At 40.9% G+C, this 22,824-nt stretch overlaps 1 protein-coding gene and 1 pseudogene across 3 annotated transcripts in view; both read right to left on the reverse strand.

Moving 5' to 3' along the window:
* The window catches only part of ACSL5 (acyl-CoA synthetase long chain family member 5), a 39,583-nt gene that overhangs the window by 1,455 nt on the left and 15,304 nt on the right, over positions 1–22,824 (reverse strand). For all 3 annotated transcript variants that reach the window (XM_023530152.1, XM_011359299.2, XM_011359298.2), the window contains exons 2-20: positions 22,573–22,757; positions 19,755–19,863; positions 16,209–16,273; positions 15,996–16,097; positions 14,351–14,450; positions 13,240–13,418; positions 12,446–12,478; positions 12,307–12,358; positions 11,425–11,498; positions 10,764–10,841; positions 8,852–8,986; positions 6,687–6,821; positions 5,986–6,081; positions 3,896–3,968; positions 3,545–3,633; positions 3,128–3,244; positions 1,405–1,548; positions 688–789; positions 99–170 (exon numbers count right to left, since the gene is read on the reverse strand). In XM_023530152.1, the coding sequence (XP_023385920.1) occupies positions 99–170; positions 688–789; positions 1,405–1,548; positions 3,128–3,244; positions 3,545–3,633; positions 3,896–3,968; positions 5,986–6,081; positions 6,687–6,821; positions 8,852–8,986; positions 10,764–10,841; positions 11,425–11,498; positions 12,307–12,358; positions 12,446–12,478; positions 13,240–13,418; positions 14,351–14,450; positions 15,996–16,097; positions 16,209–16,273; positions 19,755–19,863; positions 22,573–22,728 (1,911 nt within the window). In that variant the 5' untranslated portion in view covers positions 22,729–22,757. The remainder of the gene's footprint in view (positions 1–98; positions 171–687; positions 790–1,404; positions 1,549–3,127; positions 3,245–3,544; positions 3,634–3,895; positions 3,969–5,985; positions 6,082–6,686; positions 6,822–8,851; positions 8,987–10,763; positions 10,842–11,424; positions 11,499–12,306; positions 12,359–12,445; positions 12,479–13,239; positions 13,419–14,350; positions 14,451–15,995; positions 16,098–16,208; positions 16,274–19,754; positions 19,864–22,572; positions 22,758–22,824) is intronic.
* On the reverse strand, positions 8,993–10,755 carry LOC111739046 (annotated as a pseudogene).

Below are 22,824 nucleotides of genomic sequence, written 5' to 3' on the forward strand. Positions count from 1 at the left end.
ACCAATTTCTTGGAAACTACATTTAAACCCCATTATAAATGCAAACTTTAAAACTTTCTAGTATGACTTGAGACCAAAATAACATCAGTAGTGCATACCTGTTCAAAGGTTTTAAGGCCATTTTCTTTCCCAGTTTTCTGCAAGTCTTCTAAAACGGCTTCCTTTACAACCTAAGAATACAAAACATGGCTTAAAGCATGGCTGTTTGAAAGTCAAAATGAAAGGCTGAGCATGAACCACTCAGACTTCCTACAAAAGTTCACTGGGATCTAAGCAGGGTATAGGAGTATATACAAGCACATTTTATGACTAATATCATTCAAAGAAAAAAAAGTAAGAAAAGGCAAGTCTAAATCACAAAAGGGTTTTTTCTCTGAATGGCATTTAAAAATTTTTGATTTTCCAATTTTTTCCCCCACAAAGAACATATTACTATAAAAAGAATAGGGTTTTTTTTTTTTTTTTTGGTGGTGTTGTTCTTCTTGTTTTTAAACTCTTTATCTTATCTTCCAGTCTAATAAAACCAGTCAATCTCTTTGGGCTGCACCACCTGTCACAAATTCAGGAAGAATCTGTTCGTCCAGAGAGAAGGCTCTGGGAACTTGCGGGTGCCTGAGCTGGCGGGGCCTCCCCTCTCCCATGATGGGCCCTGTAGAAGTGCATAAAGCTTTCCTAAGTGAGACTTACTTGGTTTTGGCACAGTTCTTCAAAAGAGCCCTTAACCCCAATTTTGGCTGCAAATGAGGGAAGTACGTCTGGGTCAGGAACCACCACTGCTATTAAGAATGACTGGAAAGGAAATGAGGCCTGTGAGAACCGTTATCACAGTGTCTCCCAGCGAGTAAGGGATCCTATCTTTGAAAGAGGTATTTCCCAAGACCTCAAATTCAGCACTAGTGTCCTCTTTTCTCACCATATGTTTCAAACGCTCATGGAACTCTAAGCTCATCTTCCCACCTAACATCTCTTTACAAAGATGTTCTGTTCAAATTCAATTGTTCAAAATGAAGTCGTGTTCAACATTAAGCTTAAAGCATCTCTGGCCTGTCCAGATCAACCCTCCCCCACTCCCAAAAAGCTAAGTTTAAACGCAGTGTATATAAAACAGTTTGTGCCAGAGGCACTCATGTGGAAACTGTGATGGGCTCTCTTACTGAATGGCTGCTACCCTTTACCGTAACCATTTTAATGAGCCTACTCATTAAAATGAGGGTTTTTTTCATTTTTTGTTTTTTTTTTCCCATTTATATTTCCTTATTTGAGGTTTAGAATGTGGCTTCGGGTCTTCTTATCCTAAGCTCAGGTCTTCTTATCCTAAACCCAACTATACAGATTTCCTGTAGCTACAGGAATCGGTGTGGTCTGTTCCTGAAAATGGCTTATTGTTAAAACAATATATATTACCCTTAAGCTTTCCCCGTGTACAAAAATTTGCAGCACAGGTCTACTCCTGATGTAGATATTTTCTATCTTCTCTGGAGCAATGTATTCTCCTTGGGCCAGCTTGAAAATGTGCTTTTTTCGATCAATGATCTTCAGAGTTCCATTCTACGTGAGACAGATAACAGCATCAGTGTTTTGGAGCCCTGTGGGTGGTGTTAGTGGAGAAAGTGGCGAAGTCGCAGGTGTCTTTCATCTTTAAAGCTGACATCTCCAGAGACCTTTGAACAATCTTTCACTTCTCTTTCTCGGCTTTGGGGAAAGCGGAGGGAAGCCACTTTCAGCAAGAACCCGTCTATACTGTATTTTTGTGTGGAGAGTCATCATGCAGCCTGAGAAAAAGTCTCCGGGGTCTGCATAGTTGCCTCATCTACTGAAGAAATTTTGCAGTTCTAAATTTCCAATAACTTGATTTCCAATTACTCCATTTCCAGGACTCCCACAAATAGGGAATGGATTACCTTTTATTAAGAATTTTGAATCAAATCTCCCCCCTTCTTGAATCCCGTTTCTGTGTCCCTCCCGTTAGATTTAGGATCAGGCTAAAACAGTTCCACTGTGCCAATGCTAATTAAGCAAGTCAATAATTGTGGTTGTTAGGACAGAAGGAGGGCTGGGGAGGTCTCTGACCAGCCACCAGAGGTCTTTTGCAGTTTCATTTCCCTGAGCTAATTGGTCTGAGGAGCTTAGATTCTTAGGGATTTGAATTGCAGAATTGGGACAAGTGGCAAATAGGATCCACATGATCGCACCCTAAGGAGGGCAGTTGACTGAACCAACCCTGGAGCCATCAACAAGGCTAACTCAAGAAACTAGCCATTAATTCAGCTTAACAGACGTTATCTAAAAGTGATTAATAAGGCTCAGCCCTTTATAACGCTGGAGTAGGGACACCTCTATTGCCTACATCCTATGCTTATTAGAGCAGAGAACTCCCAGTACACAGAAACGGATATGTTAAGATACTACTAGACCCAAATCTATGAAATACATCATTAGGAACAGTGTTCTTAGAGTTCTCGCCGAATGTCATTTAAATCGAGAACATTGAGCCAGAAAAGAAGTTTTTTAAGATCGCGTTACATTACCCGCCCCCCCCCCCCCCCCCACACACACACACAATAGAGAAAATCTTACAGAGAGGAAGGAGACTGCTTGGAAAATCGCCTGCAGGGGTTCTAAGGCTCCCTCACTATTATGCAACAGTTTCCTCTCATAGGAAAACAGGTGGGGTTGACAGGGACTACTGCTAAACGTTTGTCCACAAGCTGTGCTTGAAAAAAAATCTCCATGTCTTTCACAGAGAGACTGTAAAAGATCTCTGAGAGGCAAAATGTATCCTCTGCATACACCTAGTTTAGAAATCTTGCTTCTGTGTTTTGATACGGCTTTATATAGTAAGTGGAAAGAAACGTATTTCTTTGAAACTCATAAAAGGCAGATCTTATAGGCCCGTGGAGTTACCAAGTCACAATTTCTGCCTCAAGAAAGGTAAACAAAGACCAGACACCTGTTCCCTAGAACAGTCACCTAATTTTCCTTTGTGAGTGAATCCATCTCATTGTCTAGGGAGCCATACCAACTCAGCTGATTAGCCTCCTCGCATCTCTGCCCATCCTGTTTATAAGCAGATGATTCTCTCCCATCCAGCAGCATAGAATCCCAAAAGTTTTGAAGAAACACCCACCGGGAGCCAGCGACCAATGTCTCCTGTGTGAAGCCAGTTGTCCTTGTCCAGGACTTCATTTGTCTTCTCAGGGTCCTTCAGGTATCCTTTGAACACATTGCTTCCCTTGACGCAGATCTGCACGTAAGGGCACAAGGCAGTGACAATAGCAAAAGCTGCTACTCCCAGCATGGGTACTTGACAAAACACCTGCTCCCACCCCTTACATCATTTGACGGTTTCTACTACAGCATGAAGAGCACCAGATTTTAATCCTTGTTGTCTGGGATAGAAAAGTGAGGCTCAGAGGCATTCAATTCCTTGCTCAAGATCTCAAAGGAATCAACCCCAAACCTGCTCACGGTTGTGTGCTCCTCCTGATACAAACACCCCTCCCCATGATCGTCTGGACGTGACTACTGGCCATAACCTACCCACCTCTCCTTCGTTGTTTGCTGAAAAGTAGTTCATGTCAGCCACATCTTCCAGCTTCACGTGACTGCAAGCTAGGGGGACTCCAACATGGCCTAGAACACACCACACTGAATCAGCTGGGAAATCAGAAAACGGTGATAATTCCAGGCATATTTCAGAGATATTTATGGATCGACTAAAAGAATAAGACTGAAGAAGAATCTGCCAAGCTAGGATGGCTTGGACCAAAACCTGAGTTTGGCCTTTGCCACCTTCATCCAGGGCACCGGGGTTTTCTAAACTCCAAAGTCCAAGTTCAGTTAGAACCTTTCTCCCAACCACTGTACCTCCTGCCCAGTTAGATGGAGAACCTACCTGACCTCCAGTCTCCAGGTAACGTAACTGTACAGCCCGCAGTGCATTCCGTTTGTCCATAAGCTTCAAGCACCTGGGGAAACCACAGAAGGGCTGGGAAACTGACTCACGATAAAGCATGAGCCGGCCACGCCCTGTGGCGAGACCAGACCTTTGACGGTCCAAGGACACTTAGTGTCAGTACCTTGAGTCCATGCCTGAGCTATGTTAAATCTTTACGACTAGGGGTTCACTCAAAAAGCAAAAGGGTCCGAAATAGACCAAAGTATGGAAACTTATATTTTAGGAAATGCTGTATTTCAAGTCGATGGGAAAATGGGTGATGTGCAACCCAGTGGCAACTGGACTTGAACCTGGGCAATGGAACGCTTCTGAAGGAACTGAAGTAGCATTTTTTTAAGAGGAAAATCTCCAACCATGGTATAGAATAAGGGCTGGCAAGCTTTTCCTGGATAGGACCAGACAGTAACTATCTCTGGCTTCGTGAGCCTGGGGGTCCCTGTCTCAATACTTAACTCTGCCAAAGTAACATAAAAGCAGCAGCAGACAATACATAAGTGAAGAGCCATGTCTGTGCTCCACTAAAATTTTACTTATATGAAAATAGGCAATGGACTAGATTTGGCCTGTGCTGTAGTTTGCCCAGCCCTGGTATAGAGAATAATCTTGATTGGAGAGAATCTGGTAGGCGGAAACAAGTGCACAGGCTACTGCGATGGGGGGCGCGGTCTGTGATAGGCCGTGTGGGTAGAGATGGTGAGGAAGGCATTCCTGGGAGGGGTGTGACAACAGGAACTTCTGATCTATTGTTTGGGGGACTGAGAGTAAAGGAAGTATTAAGAATGGCCGAGAAGGTGTTCATTTGAAACACTAGAGGACCTCTGGCCTTGTCATCAACACAGAACCTTTTTAGATGATGGCTATATGGATAGGGGACACTGAGGACAAGGCTGACTGTTTCATTCAAGCTGTGCATGTTGGTTGAATGGGTGAACTAGCTAGCCATCTGAAGGAAAAATAAAAGACAATATCCATGCCCAAGCCCTTGTAATAATAAATTCCAGATGGAGCAGAGATTTCATTGGAAAAAGGTAAAACTATAAAATTATTAGAAAATATGGATGAAAACAGTCTTATGAAATAGTGGAGGTTAGGGAGTCCTGTCTCAGCAATTCAAAAACTACAAAGAGAAAAGATTGATCCCTCTGACTACATAAACATTTGAAGCTTTTGGATAGCAATACACAAGGCAAAAGATGAGACTAGGAAAAATATTTCTACATGACAAAAATTAGGCTTATTACTATATGAGGAACTCAGTAATGTGAAAGAGAACCAAATTATCCTTTGCCTATTTTTCTATAAGGGGGTAATAGAATAACTCATGGAAGAAATACAAGTGCCAATAAGCGATAGAAAAAAAAGGTTCAGTGTTAATGGAAGAAACAAAACCCCAATAAGTTTCTTCATGTATCTGTTGGACTAAGATATAAATGACTGACAGTCTGTCACTAGCAAGACTGTGGGGAAGTAACGTCTCTTGTATTATTTGCAGAAATGTATAAAAAGACAAGACCTTACCAGAGGGAAGTTTGATAATCTACATTAACATATAAAAACGACCCCAAAATATATACTTTGACCCAACAATCTCCATTTGCAGAGATTTGTCCCAAATTGATAATTGCATAAATACTAAAGGATATACAGATCAGGTATCCTTATCACTTCATTGCCTATAACAGGAAAAAAATGGTAAGCAACTCAAGTGTCCATCAGTAGGAGACTAGTTATTTAGGCACATTCAATAAACTCTTCCAAACCATGAAAATAATCTAGATCCTTACTTGACAAGTAACAGTGTTGATGGGGCACTGTTTAACAAGTATTTTATAACACTGATGCCATTTTTGTAAAGGTTTCTATACACAGATGCATAAGAGGTGACTAGAAAGATATTGTATCCCGATTTTGAGATGTTGGGTGACTTTCTTTTTGGTATCTTCCTGTCATGTTTTCGCTGTTATTTAAACCATGAGCCTTGTTTGTGCAAAAGTGAAATAAGCTATCCCAAAGGGTGCTCAGCTTACCATACATCCCATTGCTGCCCGGAAGAATGTCAAGACAGGAGAGGCGATGGGGGCAGCTCCAGTGACCATTATGGAGACATTCCCACCCAGGCTGTCCTGTTCAGGAGAAACAAAAGACCTGCTGAAGCCTATCCCCTTGGCTTCAGTTTCCTCTATTGCAAGATGGGTCAAACAACCTACCCGCTGTTGTTATGAGAATTAAACTTGGTACTTTACAAAGCAGTTACAATAGGGCCTGGCACTGTGGAAAAGCACTTAAAATGTTCATTATTACTGTCACCACCATCCATAGCTGGGACCAGATCTGAAATTTAAAAAAGTTTCCTCAGATAATTTGTATTTTTGGCCCCTTCAGATTACTTATACTTTCAACAGACCACGTAAAAGAATGAGAGTGAGAGCCAGAACCTACACAAAATCCATTTTCTGATTTTTGACCAACTTCCTTTATTGACAAAGTGGTCCAAGAGAGATCTCAAATCTCTCTCTGTTCACTGTAAAGGTTTCTATACACAGGTGCATAAGAGGTGACTAGAAAGATATTGTATCCCGATTTTGAGATGTTGGGCGAGTGAACAGAGAAAATACAAAAGGATCTCCAGTTAAAGACATGCTTGACCGTCAGAGGAAAAGCAAAGTGCACTGAGTCAGTGGGCACCCGAAATATTTGCCTGGCTCTGTCCAGGACCCACCCAACCTACCTGGATCTTTGCAAAGATGAGCTTGTCCCAGAAACTGTTGCGTCTGATGATACCCTTTTTCATTTCATTGAATTTACTGGCAACAGCCAAGTTCAACAAGAACTTCTTCAAGGGTGTCTTTGCTTCATTTTGAACCTGCAGGGTGATAGCTCCTTTTAGTTGGAAACCTATTGGAAATACTCACCAAGGCTCATCAGTGAGCAAGAGACAGTTCCTTCTAGTTTCATAAGGAACTGGCTCTCATTCATGGACCACTTTGCTGAATAATGATGAGCCCAGAGAATCATGTCCACACTAAGAAAGAAGTGAACTTAGTACCTAAAGACAAAGCTCCATTTCCTCTAGATTCCTCATTCTTGGCAGACATCTTTGACAACTGAAATAAGCATGTCCTCAAAAGATGGTCAGCATCTACCTACAAAGTCACCCGGGACTGCTAGGTTAAAAAAAGCTCAATGGGCAGCCACGTTAGGGTTTTTGATTTAGTAGGTCTAAGAAGGGCCTCGGAATCTGATTTTTAAAATAAGCACCACTTTTCTATCTCCTTGTCCCAGTGATGCTTATATACACTAGATTTAGAGAACAACCAGCTTTCTCTATAACTGAAGTTCCCTTAGACACAGCATACAAAACCCAACAGACTTTCCTACTTAGATCATTTCTTCCCTTCAGACTTAATTTCAAGCTCACATGATTTCTCTAGTCACCTTGACTCTGTCTTCACTGTGATTCTATAATCTATCAACCGTATTCCTGCCGAAAGAAAGCTTTGCCAGTACGACACAAAAGAAAGCCACCTTATTTACAAAATTAAATCCCGAACTCCATGTTCTGTCTGGCTTTCATGACTTTATCCTACTGGAAGTCAGATTCGAAGAAATCAAAGTTCTTTTCCAGTTCAAAATTCAAAGATGACTCTTCCATATTTACACTGCTATTCCTGAGCCTCCAGCCAAACTGGGCTGCGCTGCACATCCTCACCCCGTAATGCCAACTGTGCCCCACGCTCTAGATATCCACTCACGTCTATACCATCATTTTGCCAATATCTCACCATCTCTCCACAAGGTCTATACTCAAATGCTGCCTGCATCATGCCTAACAAGTCACTGACAAAGAGCTGGAATTTAGAGACTCGCGCTAATAAAATCCTTCATATTAAAAATAAGTTCCAGAAGTAAACTGTGTGTTTAAGTTAATATATTATGAAATATAAAATAGCAAAACCAAGACTTGAGTGAGAATTATACAAGATGAGCTTGAGACATCTTATGCCAGAAAGCAATGAAGCTATAAAAGGCCCCTGGGGTCATGTCAAAAAGACACATGAGCAACATGATGAAGCTCCCAACTTCCAAGATGGGAAATTGAACATCAAGAAGAATAACTGAAATGGATTAAGCATACAAATACAAAAATCATGAATTTATAATTTTACAAAGGAAACAATCTCATTAGCCAGTTTTGAAGATCACTGGTGCATCAATTCATCATTTTGAAGATTAATAAAGGAAAAGAATGAAATATTTGTTATGCCTTTATGGAAGAATCTCAGCTACTGAATTCAGGAGAAGTGATTGAATTAGAAAAATCGCCATTTTGCAATCCCTAATGAAAAATAGAGTACCGATTAATGACAGCTAAAATGATTACGTGACAGCCTAATTCTGGCCTGACTCCTTATTAGATATGACTCTGAGCAAGTTAATTAACCTCCGAGGCTCAGTCTCCTCATCTATAAATTATAGATAATAAGTGTAGGCCTGATTTCCTGTGTTTTTTTGAGGATTAGATGATGGGATATATATGAAATGTTTGCCATGGGACCTCAGCCAGAAGCTCAGTAACCAGCAGGCATCATGAAATCAGAGCAACACCTTCCCAGGAAGTCGGCTGTAGTTTGAGGGGCTCCCCAAGTCTCTAAATTGAGCTCTTTCTCCAGACCAGGTCCAAGTAATCGCATCCAAAGGAAAGGGGGGTTCATTTTTTTATGGTTTTTCACGGTTGCATTTAAAAATGTGACTATAAGTAGGCATATGTAGGGAGTGGGAGGTGGAAGTGGTCAAATTTCTTAACAACATAGAGTCGCTGAGAGCCTCGGTCAAGCCTGAGCCACAGATGTTTCCTTCATCTCAGGGTCAGCCCAGCAGATGCAAGGTTGGTACCTTATTGTAGATCCTGTTAAGGAGTCGAGGCACTACGGGAAACACCGTGGGCTTCAGAGTCTTCATGTCATCGGGCAGCAACCGAATATCTCCCTGGAAGAACCCAACTTTGGCTCCAGAAGAGTACATAACAATCTGAAAGCAAAATGGAAGAATATGGCTCAGAACCAAAGGACCGTTTCAGGCCTGCCTTGGATAGAATCAAGGAACTAGGTTGATGTCTCTGGGTGCTTTTCTCTATACAGCACCTTCCCACCCTCGAGACAGGATAGAAACTTATCTATCCTGCTAGAAACTTATCTTTCCTGATAGAAACCTGCTGAGGTGTCAGAACAGGTAAGACAGATTGTGAGACTGAAGGCCAACCCCTACTCCATCCACAGCTCTGGGTAATAGCCTAAGACATCATCCTTTGTAAGAGATCATTCTTTTATTATTATTTTTTTAATAGTTGCACAAGTTTTTATTAAGCTGTGCCTTAGTTTAGGCACTGGGGCTTGCTCATGGTGCTCTCGATGTATAAAGCCTGGACGTTCTGCCAATTCTTTTTGAGCAATGACACCAAGAAATTGCCAGCTAAGTGAATGTTGAACACAAGCTCATCATCTGTCATCCTCAAGTGGCCAATGGCCACAGCCAGACAGCAATGTTTCCATCTGGAACTTGACCGTGGAATTCACTTCATTGACTTTGGCCACCACATTCTCTTCATGGGTCAGCAAGGAAGGGAACTTGCCAGCCTTTTTCAAGCCTGGGCCCAGGATTCATAGGATCTGCGTGATCAAAGACTTAAGCCCAAAAGGCATCATGTTAAGTTCCTTTGGTGCTTTGATGTCTACATGGGGGCGGGGGGCAACCACAGTCTTGGCCTCGTCACAGTGCTGCTGGCCCCCCAAGACACATACAGAGAATGTGGGGCAGAGAGCGGACTTAAGCCGCCAGAAAGTTTCCAAGAAGTGTTTGTCCTTCTGAGGGTCATAGTTCCTCAAGCGGATCTACGGCTCTACTGTCTCCAAAAACTTCCAGCACTTGCGCTGGTTCCCGTGCAAGCCTTCTCGCACAGCCTCGTAGAGGGTGCTGCAAGAGACTTTGCTGCTCATGATGTCTTTTAGACTAAGAGACTAAGAAAAAACACTGCCAACTAAACCAGAAAATGCCTTTTAATTATAAGACTTTTAATTATAAGAGTGTCTCAATTTCAGGAATGTTAAAAATGTGAAAAAAAAGGCTTATTAGAACCAATATTTTATTAATCAGATGTCAACACGTTAGTCCAAGGAACTGAATCTTTCATTTTTGCATTTCATGCAACAGCAGATAAGTCAGTCGAAGAGGTATTTAAGAGAGGGTTTTCCATCCACACTACCAACTGCCTTTCTGAAAAGCCAGCGCTGCTCTCCTCAAATCGGCCTCAGAATAGCCTGGTGAGCCTGGAGTCCCCTCACAGACGGGCAGCTCTCCTGTGGCACACACACAACCCTGAACGGCTCCCACTGCATACAGCTTACGTGGATCAGATGCTCCTTCTCCGCCCCTCTGTGGGCAACTTCCTTTTCTTTAATCCTAAATCTTTTCAAAATTTTTAACCAAAATAAAATTAGAAAGAAGAAAAATGTCTTCTATCCCAGCTCAGGATTAAGGATCGATAGTAAGCTCCTGGCTGTGACCTCAGTAGACTCGAGGTACCCTGAGAGAAGGCAGGAGCAAGCATTGGCCAATCGGCCACACACACTTAACCAAGGAAGACTCCACATGGAGTTGGGGGAAATACCACTGGGGTTCCTACTCAGCCATGCCCACTTCCTGCCTATTTCCATCTCATTAGAGAAAGACCCTAAATATTGCATAGCTGCCTTTGGAATAAACACGGGACTGCCTTTCCTCATGCCTGCTGGGAACGGAGGGCACTCACCTGTACAATCCTCTCAAACATATGAGCCAAGGGGAGGTAGGATATGGTCACATCCTTGGGAGTGACCTGGAAGCTGTCCTATAGATAAAGAACAAAGAGGAAATGACATTGGATTAATGCCAACTTTCTCTTCCAAAGGAGATTTAAGAACTACCCTGTTAACGACAGTTAATAATACTCTATTATATATTTGAAAGTTGCTAAAAGTTCTTGTCACACACAAAAAAAGAGTTTTTATCTAAGTGTGGTGATCTTTCTTAGCTAGACTTATTTTGAGGATCGTTTAGCAACATATACAAATATTGAATCATTACATTGTACACCTGAAACTAAGGCAATGTTAGATATCAATTATATCTCAATTAAAATTTTTAAAAAATTTAAGCTACTTCTTTCTAGGTGGGCCACATACAGTTGTGCGGGCGGTACACTGCATCACTCTAAGAGGTGCCCTTAACTGAGTACAAAGGTCTGCAGTGATCCTAAAAGACCAAGGCTTGAAAATGCACAGTCCTCCAGACAAAGATGCACAAATATTTGCCCACATTCAGGCCCTTAACCTGTTTTTTTTCCCCCTCTCTGCCTCCTCTGACTTCAAGATTAAAATCTTATGACAAATTCACATTTTGATCAGGACTTCTTTTTCATTTGATCGACTGACCTCCAAAAGTTTGAGAAAAGCAGCAGCATTTGAAATGACATTTTGATGGGTTAGCACGGCCCCTTTGGGCTCACCTGTAGGAAAGAAGAGGTGGAGAGAAAGATCCTTTATATAGCTCATAGGAAGCCTTTGGCTTTGAAATAAGAAGCTACATTCAATTGGTTCTGTTCTGGAGAGTCAAGAGCTTCTCCTGTTACTGTATCTTTGTGTGAATGGTATATGACTCTGTTTCTGAATGATTAATGCCCACAGAGTTTACTGCTGACAGCCTTCTACCAGCACATAGCACATAGCCACCATTTCAGAGAGCAACACAGTTGAAAAGAAAAATCCAAATAACCACCAGCACCCCCACCCCCCAATCCCGTGCTGTTTTTATGTTTCAGACTTCAGATTCAACAATATTTCCCAGGTATCACCTTCTGAACTGGTTGCAATGGAATGTGCCTATCATAACTATAGTCCATCATGGGCCACATTAAAAGTGATTAAGAATTCTAATAGATGAGAAGCTTCAAGGTGAGGGTAGGGGGCACATCGTGATATGTGTAGAACTATCATTGGGTTACCTTGATTGAGTGACCATTCTCGTCGTGTCAAATTGAGAGAGTGGTGGGTTGGGGAAGAAAGTTGACTTTCTGTTGCCATCTTTAAGACTTCCCAAATCCATAGCATGTAAATATGTCCCAGTATATTTAATGAAGTTTATTTGCTTATGCTTATAGTTTTCTATTTGGGTATCCATACTCAAAAGCTTTAGGTTTTAAGCCCCTAAGGGTAGGGCTCACTGTAGAGTATATTTACCAGGCTATCAGTGGTTAGTGACTCGAACCATAATTTTGGCTAACCAGGGGCCTCTGGGACAACTTCATGGGCACTGACCTGTGGTTCCACTGGTGAAGCAGATGATGCTCAGATCTTCTGGTGTAGGTGGCTGGAGGGGGAAGCACAGGGACTTAGTCTACCATGAACTTTGCAAGTTGAACATGCAAGATTCAAATGTGAGCAGAAGAAAACTTACCACGGGTTTTCTGAAGTTCTCTCTGCCTATATTCTACATGAACAGAAAACCAAAAAAGAAAGATATTAATTGAGACGGACAGACTTATGGCAAATACAGCCCTCTCTTTTCCTTTTCCAGGAGAATACATCTGTGGGAATATAACCCAAATTCCATCCTGGATCAGGCCCAGAAAGCCCCAGGGAAGAGCATAAGGTTTACTTAGAATATAAACCTTAAAGGGGTAGATCCCAAATATCCAAACTTCCCATTACACTCTTAAGGTTCAGTCATCTAGGACCATTGCTAAATCTTTTCGAATGATATGAATAGTTGACATTTCAAGGCTTACTACATACCAGTCACTGTCTTGAGCACTTTATATATATTAAGTCCGTTAACTCTACAGTAACTCCTCTGTAAAGTAGGGACTATGGTATCTTCATTTTACAGAAAGGGAAAAGGAGATGTGGAGTAACTCGCCTCAGGTTGCCTAATTGACAATTGTGAAGCTGGACTGTGAACCCAGGAAGCCCAGCTGCAGGGCCATATCCTTCACGACCACTAACCTCTGTATTTATAAATTCTCTACTTAGAAAAGTCTGTGCATGCTGGCCACAGACTTTTCTCTTCCCCAGCATGGTTTCTGAGTTGTCTTGGGGAAATTATTCTCAAAGCTTCAAAGCATGAGTCTAATTTTCTCCGCTCCTGTCACCCCCAGAGAACAACAGCCTGCACTCCAGGGTAGATGTCCTGTAAGATGCCCATGGCATCAGACCAGCCTTTGAGCTTTGAGTTGAGTTTTAGACCATTACCTCAGCTTCAGAGAAGGATAAGATCTCTATTCCACTTTTCTCCCCTCTTTGCTTCAGGTCATCTTCAAAGGAATTCATGAGGATGATTATTTTTAGGCCTGAGATGAGGCCCTTCTCCACATTTCCTATCAGGACCAATGCCTTTTGGACTGTATCACAGATCACCATGGTAATATCAGCTGAAAGCAGAAATAGAGCTACAGGTCATCCTGCTCTGCTATGTACTGGATTGCCTCGCAAGAAGGAAGAGTGTTTTAAAAATTTCCGAGCTAGTGGGTCCCCAAAAGATATTATATTTGCTTATCAGATTTATTATGTGTAAAATCTGAAATATTCCATTGATCATAAATGAGCTTAATTGAAGTAGAGCACAGACTTTTCTTGCATACTGCCAACAATTTACAGTTTCTAGAGAAGCTCCCCAATTCCTTCTGCTTAAAAATACAGACAATGAGTATGAATCGCTTTAGCATAGTCCTGTCAGTGTGTTTTATTTTGGGGAGGGGAGTAGGAAGTTGAAGGGAAAGGCGGGGAGAGATGGGATTTTAGCAGACAAGCATTTTAGATTCTAAATATTAGCATTCGGTTTGGTACTTGTTTACACAAGTGGAAAACCTCTGATTTTATGTATAGTTCAAATGAATCTAATCAATCTAGTTCTGTGGAAAAAGGAACATCTTGGATATATGAAGAAGCTGTTACTTGCACAATGAAATCGTACTTGTTTCTTTAACAATGGTAGTTTTTTTTCTACAGACTCACCATGGGCTGGTTAACTGTGCTGACTCAGATTTTCAAGAATAGAAAATTTAATCCACAGTTTCACAGTGATTTAGTCACTCACTTTGGCCTTTTATTCAGTGTGGTCAAAGTAAATAGTTTTATTTCTAAAGTGCATTGTCATACCATGTCACTTTAAAGCATTTCACTGAATCTTCTAATTGTGCATATCTCTGCCTCATGGGCTTTTTGTAACTTCCCTGTAAATTATATCCTACGAATGACAGGAAAAGAAAGACACTGCATTCCAAATCTGCTAACAAGAGCGGATACTGAGGAATTATTCAACATTAAGAAAGAACCAAGTTATAATGCAACAGCAAAGTTTTACCCTTGTTGATAATGTACACGACAGCTTCTACTCCCAAGGTTTCATACAGGGGGACAGGCACCATGGAGTACGTGTAACAAGCTAACTCCGAGATGATCCACTATATGGAGAGAAATTCAAGTAAGGACTAGGGAATGCTTTGAAAAGAAAAGTATGAATTTAGTCATTTAGCCAACAAATTCTTATTTGGTTACTTTGTGTTAAAAAAAAAAATCGCTGTGGGGCCCTAAGGACTGTCACTGCTAATGCTATAAAGTACAGTCAAATAAAGGATATGATAAGGTAGGCAGAGAGACAACTAAGATATAAAGGTAGACCAGGAAACAAAGATAGAGTAAAATGTTCTATTCATAAGAGGTATAGAAACCATTAAGAGTTTTAAGAAGGCAGAGGTTGCTTTCAGGGGTGGGGTCAAGGCTATCTGGGACTGCTTTGGGGACAGTGATAAAAATTTGGCAGAGCTTTTTGAAAGACTGGTAAGATTTGGTTATAAAGGTAAAGGCAGAGAAGGCATTGAGAAAACGAACAAAGACAGGACAGGGTGACATCACTCTACATATATTAGAAAGCATGAAATGAAGAATGACAGGAAATGAGCTGGAAAGGTAAGTCAGAATCTGCCTTAAACAGCAGTCAAGTGTTACAGGCTGAATGAAGCCCTAACCCCCAAAGCCACTGATTTTGGAGATAGAGTCTTTAAAGAAGTAATTAAGGTTAGACATAGGGTGGGTTGTAATCCAATATGATTAGTGTCCTCACAAGAAGAGGAAGAGGGACACCAGAGAAGATAGAGAAAAGGTCACATGAGGATACAGTGAGCGGGCAGCCATCCTCAAGCCAAAAAGAGAGTGCTGAGGAGAAACCAAACCAGCTGACACCTTGATCTTGGACATGGGCCTCCAGAACTGTAAGAAAATGTATTTCTGTTGTTTAAGTCACCCAGTCTGTGGTATTTTTCATTTTGGCAGCCTTAGCAGACTATTACTCTAGGTTTGGTGGTAAGTTCCTAAACTGGGGTCCAGGGAATGTCTTCTCATTGGGGCTGGGTGTAACAAAGGTAGAATATGTCAATTCACCAAAAAGTGCAGACAGTGCCCTCTCAGATTTTCAGTTAAGTCAGTGGCTCTCCTGCACACGTCAGCTAATTATTATGAAGCATACAAAACTTTCTCTGAGAACTTTGGGTCTAATGACTTAACTTGAACTTGGGGATAATCTTAATTTCAGTCATCTTCATGTCTAAGATTTGCTTTGATTTGCCAGTTTCAAAAGCAATGGATGCCTTGGTTTACCAGTTCAGGTACAACATGCAAGTTCCAATTCTAATATGACTACATCCCTTCCCACAACATCCATAAGCTCTTATTTGCCAGTCCCTTATTTGCTTCCTTGTTTTCTCATGTCACAGACTTTCTTAAAGTGACACCTAGCTTAGAGAACTATACATTCAACCAGGAATTAAAGAGGCCCTGAGTTGTAACTCTTTCAAGTGTTTAAATATTTTCAAGAATATTTAAAGAATATGAGATCTTTACATAGCTTTGGAGAATCATCAGCGAGTGTCAGAGTGCTGGATTAGAGGTGGGGTGCAAAGTCCTCAGATTTAGCCTGACTCATTTCCTTGAGTTAACTTCAACATGGTTACCTCTGGCCTATTCTGAGCAAAGATGCCAACAAATTGGTCTGGTGATGGCTTATATCCTTTATGCAAGAGACAGGAGCCCAGGTACTCCGCTCGATGAGACACCTACAAAAGAGAGAGATAGAGAAAGCAGTCGAGACCCAAAAGAGACCAAATTTGCTCAGGATATCACATTAGCAAAAGAGTCTCTCCCAAACCATGAGCCTGGCTGCTTACCTGTTTGTAGGACAGCCATCTGTAGTGCTGATTTGGTTTTCTATATCCCAAGCAAGGCCCATTGCCTAAAAACATAACATTAAAAGAAAATCAGCTCAAGTTGCAAATCTTTTGGCCAAGAAAAGGTAAAAGGGGATTAAGAAGAGACAAGGCACAAGGGATAAATCTGATAAGAATGCGAGCTTCTCTTATGTGCCAAGGAAATTCAAAGGCAGAAAGTACTCAGTTCTCAAAGGCAGAGAGAGTCTTATAAACTACACTTGAAACATTTAGAAAATTCTACAAAACAGGCATTCAGAGAAAGCCACAAATAGGGATTTGCCCACATAATGTGAACAAGTAAAAGCCCACAAGTAAATATAAACAGCCTATATTGGATAATCTTGAATTGAACTTCCTAATAAAAATATAGAAAAAAGGTCACAATGTAAGTTGCAACAATCTCATCGAATAAACACCAATATTAGCACTGATTCTTGTTTTTCAGAGTTCCTTTGCATAGCTCTGCAGGGTTATGTCCATTTTATATATATATTTGTCCTGCGTCCTTTCTTTCTTTGATATAAACCTTCTCATATTATTTGTTCTCTGTAGAGATTTCAGCAGCCTTACCATGGCCAATTGAGGAAGGGTTCTACTGTAGTTGACTTTCATTGTGGATATTTAGATTGTTTCTAAGTTTATACCTTCAATAATGCTATGATAAACATTTTCAAATTAATCATTTCAAATTCAGAACATTTTCTTAGAATAGAGTCCCTAAAATGAAATAACTTCAATAAGAAGGGATGGGGGTGGTCGGAATAGCTCAGGTTTTTAATATCTAGCACCGTATTGGGTAGTAGACTCATTGTGGCAATTTGCTTTTATAGAGCAAGCAATGTATTGAGTCATAGACACTAAATAGTAACATTTTACCATGTCTTCAAAAAATCATTACTTTAGTCTATGTTTCTTTTACAGCTTGTAAAGTGGGACCTTTCCCTTTGTTAAATTTTATTTACTCTCACACGTCATCTGTTAACATACTTCGCCTGTTTATATGAGAATTTTTTCTGAGATACCGAGGCTCATTGGAATTACAAGGACACACACACACACACACACACACACACACACAGAGGACACACATATGAATACACACACAGGTACACACACATGTATATTTGCTTTCGATGTTATTACAATTGTGTTTTATATTTGTTACTAGAACATCTAGACTCTTGGCCTTATTAAAGTTAAAATAAATGTGGGAACATCCATTTGCTAGAACAAATAGCAATCTCAGCCACAGAAGCCACAGAAATTGTGAAACAAGGCTAAGGAACAAGTCTAGCTTGCCGAGAAGCCCCACATCTAAGCCAAAATGAGACCGAGTTATAAATCAAAAAGTAGAAGGGAAGGGAATTTGACACAGAGGCTCTAGCCAAACTCCTGAGAGCCAAAAGTTCTTGCCAAAAGGAAGCATTCAGAGAGAGGATACTAGGAATTCAAAGGTAAATACGTGAACTTCCAGATTAAGTGAAAGAAGAAAAAGGAAAGAAAGCAAGAAAGACCTACTCTAATTGAAGAGATATAGAAAATGAACGAGGAGACTGTCCACAGGAAATGTAGTACTTTTTCTTCCTGCTGAAATAGATGCATGATAGCTCGAGAAGTAAAATCTCAGAATGTAATATTCCATGAAGTTGGGCAAGTCCTGTCCTTTTAGGTGTTCATAGCCACTGCTCCAGCCCAGAGTATGGGCCTCCTATGGCTTACCAATGCGATTGTTTGTACTAACATTAATCACTGGTGATAGCTACCACCATCTGTGGAATACTTACTTAATGCTAGGCACATTCGCCCATTTGGTCTTTCCAACTGTCATAATCCCCTTGGTAGTAAGAGCCAGGCAGGACAGGGACAGCTTCTCCAAACTCACTCAGTAAGTGACAGAGCTGATGAGTGTGGAAAAAACCATACTGCATCTTCCTTATCACGTCCCTATTGATGAAAATTCTAGCAGAGGCCCATAGCCAAGGAACAAATCAAGTAATTGGCCCAAAGGGGCACCAACTGAGGTCTCATTAAACTCTATGCCCTAATCAGCTTTAGCCTAATTAGCCAAAGTCCTGATCAGGCAACAGCCTAGCCTTTGATTAACTTACCTCAGATCTAGCTTCTGCTCTAAGGTGTAGCCTTCTACAAAGAGCCCACCCATTAACAACTCAGCAAAATTGCTGTCCTAAACTAAGCAGAGTTGAAACTCTGGCATGCAGACCCTCCCTCTGCTCCAAAGCCTTGTTAAAAATTCGGATTCTCAGGTCTCACTATCTAGAATTCTGATTCGGTTTAACAAGGTGAAGCCAGAGGATCTATATTTTAAACATTATTCACAGGTGATTAGCAGCATAACATAGACCATCTACCAGGTAGGAGTTAAAAGCATATGTTAGGTTTGATGTATTGAACCCCAGTTAAGACCAGAAGTGTCGTTTTTTTCTGTAAAAATAGCCAGGCCACATCTGCTTACATGAGAGGCTATTTTAAACTTTATTTCGTTTTAATTTAATATTGAAAAAAATTTTTCTAAATGAAGTATGTTATGCAACATTTTCTAGGTATGCCACCTTCAGAATGATCCTAAATCTCTGAGTCTTTGTTTTCTTATTTTAAAAAGTGGGAGGGATAATAAGTAATCCCAGAGGTTAGGGAAGGTCAAGTAGATGGTATATGAGCAGCATCTACTGCATAGTTCTTACTTGACAAGAGTTGGCTAGTAAATATTGTCATAGTCGGAGATAAAGGCAAAAGGGAAGGGAGGGATAAGAAGTCACACAGGCAAATCGATGCCTGGACAGAATGCCACCCAAAAGGAAAAGGATGTAGGGAGAGCTGTTGGCCAGTTGATTTTGAAAGGAAACTAGGGTACCTAGCATTGTGTTTAATGATAAAAGACATAAGTACTAAGGTCTGCTATGTTCCAAGTGAACCTACCAAAGTCCATATGGTGGCATTTCTAAGAAAGTCCAAAAGATAATTACCTCCGTGACACTAAGAGCAGCAGCATGGGCCAGTAGTTTGGCACTGGGGTCAAGGACAAGGTAAGAAGTCAGGAAGCCTGAATGCTAACTATGGCTTAGATTTTGCATCTGGGGAATTGCACTTTTGAAATGCATGTCCTAAGCAAATATAATGTACTAATGTACTTGTGATTTCATCAAAATACTTGTCCACATTGTCTATTCCTTAGCAACTTGGCAGGAAGTTCTCATCTTAAATGAGGAATGGATTCAGAGAGGCAAAGTGGTTTGTATAAGGTCACACAGCTGGAAATGGAAGAGCTGGGTTTCAAACCCAAAGCCGTCCTACATTGTTTCCTGATTCTTTGATTTTCTGATTCCTGCAGCCATTCTGACACTGTGCTAATGTCCCTTCCACCTTCTATGTTGGAATTGTATTCAGGCCACCACTGGGATTTTATAAGTGAGACAGGGAAGCAAAGGTATTCAACAAGTCCCCATACTGGTCTTGTTACAGAGAGGGTGAGACTGTCAGGCTTACCAGATACAACCAGTCCTCTTTGGAAAGCTTCGTATATTGTCTTGACGTCTGAGAAGTAGTAAGAGAGCAGTTCGTCGTCTTTCTGTTTTGCGCTCCTCCGTGCTCCTCCCTAAGACACAAGATCAAGTTTAGGCCAAGCCTGAGTCTCTCCCGACCCTTTCCAAATCCTTACAGACTGATTAAAGAGAATGTAAGTGCTGACCATTGAGGTCACAAAGATTAGCCCTTTCTACGCAACTAATCAATTTTTTAAATCTCAAATTGTAGTATCTCCATGTCATAGAAACCCAGAGACGGTCACAGTTATGTTTTTGGAAATCTCCCCTTCCCCCTCTAGGCGTACACACACATGTGCTTACACAAACATCACACACATGAGAGAGAGACTATTATAGCTTTTTATCCTTTAAAAGATCACATCAAGTTTAAACATGTATCAAATGCATACTGTGTTCCAGGCATTGTAAATACTGTAGATGCAAAGTGAGTTAAGACAAAATTGCTGGCTGTGAACACCCCAGAAGGATTTTTTTTTTTGAGTGGGGGTGGGTTGAGAAGGAAAAGCGTGCAAATATAGTACTGTGATGTGCACGCTGTAATAAACATATATGTTTTGGAATACTAATGAAGCAACCTATTCTGTATTAAGTAGAAAGGCTAAAAAGAAGGAATGATATGTCAATACAGACTTTGAAGATAAGTAAGCATTTACCAGAAAGATGTATTTTAGTAGAATGGACGGAAAGAAGAATGATTCAGAGTGAAGGAACAGACTGAATAAAGGCACAGAGGAAAGAAAACACATCGTAGAATCTGGTGGGCAGCTGGAGAATGAGGTCATTTGAGGAAGGAGTAGAAGCTAGGGATGTGTGGAAATGTCCGTCGAAACTACAAGATCAGGCTATAACAAGAGATCTGACTTGTCTAGAGCATCAGGGAAGATTTCCATAAAATGTGACATTAATTCAAAATTGTCAAAAATGAAATTCCTTGTCTAGTAAAGGAAGATAGGGTCTTGCTGTCCGTGTTCATAGATGGCCTGAGGAAGAAGAAAGAATAAAAGGTGATTCAGACTCGACATTTGGCAACTGTATAAGAAGAGATGCATTTAACTGAGATGGAGCAGGGGGTGAAACAGGCAAGAATACAGAGTGCACACATGGGTATGTGTGTGCGTGTGCGTGTGCGTGTGCGTGTGTGTATGTGTGGAGAAGAAATGCAATAAAGACCCTGGTTGAGCTTGAGGTACTCAAGTGTCACTGAGGTGGACCGGAACTCAGGAAGAGGCCAGAACTAGAAAATCAGATTGGGGTGTCATAGCCTTTTGGGTACATTTTCAAATCATAGGAGAGGAGGGGTTTTCTCAGCTGTGAGGATTTAAAGCAGGGATTGGCAGGCAGACTTTGCTCTGTGGTCACATCTAGTCTGTCACCTGCTTTTACAAAGTTTTATTGTTCATTCATTTACATATTGCCTGGTGGTTTCCCAGCAGAGCTGAGCTGTAACAGAGCCTGTAAGGCTACAAAGCCTTAACTGGCTGGCCTTTACAGAACATTTGCTTTAGAGGAATCAGAGATGATGAGGCTGAAACAGTAGAATGAGGAAAGGAAAGAACCTAAGTGACAAAGAAAGGCCGTCTTAGAATCAGGAAGAAATCTCATTGAACAATATTATGAAAGGCAAAAGAAGAAGTTTCAAGAAAAGAGAAGCCTCAAGTCAAATGAGAGGGAGACTGAAGGAGAAATCATTGAATTTAGAAGTTAGATTATGAGTGTTCCAGAGAAGTTTGGGGAGATGGTAGTAGAAAATGTACAACCTCGGTGGGTCGAAGTTCAGAAAAGGAAATCAACAGACAGACAGACTAGCCTTCAAGAACTCTGGTGGGAAAAACAATTGGAAGGCATTGGTGGCCTGAAGCAGCAGCAGCAGAGGACAATGTCAGCAGAGGACAAGGGCAGCGAAGGACACACAAACATGCCTGAATGTAAGAGAGGGAGGGAGGAGTGGAAGCAGGAGTGAAAGTTCTGAGCAGAGGAAAGACATTTATAAAAAGACCAGAAGGGGCTTGGCTTTACTAAAAAACAGGAATGCTTTTTTCCTCTGAAAAGGGTTGACGATGAAAAATGAAGAGAACAGTCTCGGAGTTTTCTCTTTGCTCAGAGATGTAGGATGCCACGTCATTTGCTGAAAGTCGGGGGATTAACTTCTGCCAGTTTTAAGAAAGACTATTAACTCAAAGCTGGAATTTAACTCAGTAACTTCTTTACTGTTTTCAGACATTGAATTTCTCAATGAAAATATTCTCCTATCTCCAAAGTATTGACTCTATCATCGAGATCGTGGGTTGGCAAATGTTTTCTGTAAATGGCTAGTCAGTGAAAAGCTTAGGCTTTGTGGAACGTGTATGATCTGTCCTTCTTTTTAAATTAAAAGAAATTCTTTTTTACATATCTGTTTTAAAATGTAAAAACCATTCTTAGCATACTAGTCTCTCTCTCTCTCTCTCTCTCACACGCACACACACACACACACACAGACACACACACGTATACACACATGAATTTTCCCTGAGGGTTGTGATATCCCAACCCCAATCTAGATTCCTGGATCATAAGACCTAGCTGTGGTTTCATTTTTGTTATGAAAGAAAATATGCCATTAACAGAAGTTTAAATTTATAGATTTTCTGTTGATTGCTAACTTAATTGGCTCACCTTCCCACGTTATACCCAATCCCCTTTATAAATCACCGCAAAATCTTGAATTATAGTTTGTGTTTGATCAAGGGTGACAAACTAAAAAGGTGTTGCTAAGTTACCTCAATTTCCACTGACTGGTTGTTCAGATCAATATCAGGCAAGACTGGCTGAGGTCTGTTCATCAGCCATAGGAAGATGGCAGCTCCAATGGTCAGGATGCAGATCAGTGCCGGAGTTGAAAGTGGGGAAAACAAGAAGTTAAAGATAAAAAGCATCTTTGTGAATAGCAGCAGGAAATTCAGGCCTTAAAAAAAAAAAAAAAGAAAGGAAAGAAGAAGTTAGAGGAAATAGCCGTACCTTTTTACTCAATA

Source organism: Pteropus vampyrus, unplaced genomic scaffold (genome assembly GCF_000151845.1).
Source record: "Pteropus vampyrus isolate Shadow unplaced genomic scaffold, Pvam_2.0 Scaffold46, whole genome shotgun sequence".
NCBI classification, from domain to species: domain Eukaryota; kingdom Metazoa; phylum Chordata; class Mammalia; order Chiroptera; family Pteropodidae; genus Pteropus; species Pteropus vampyrus.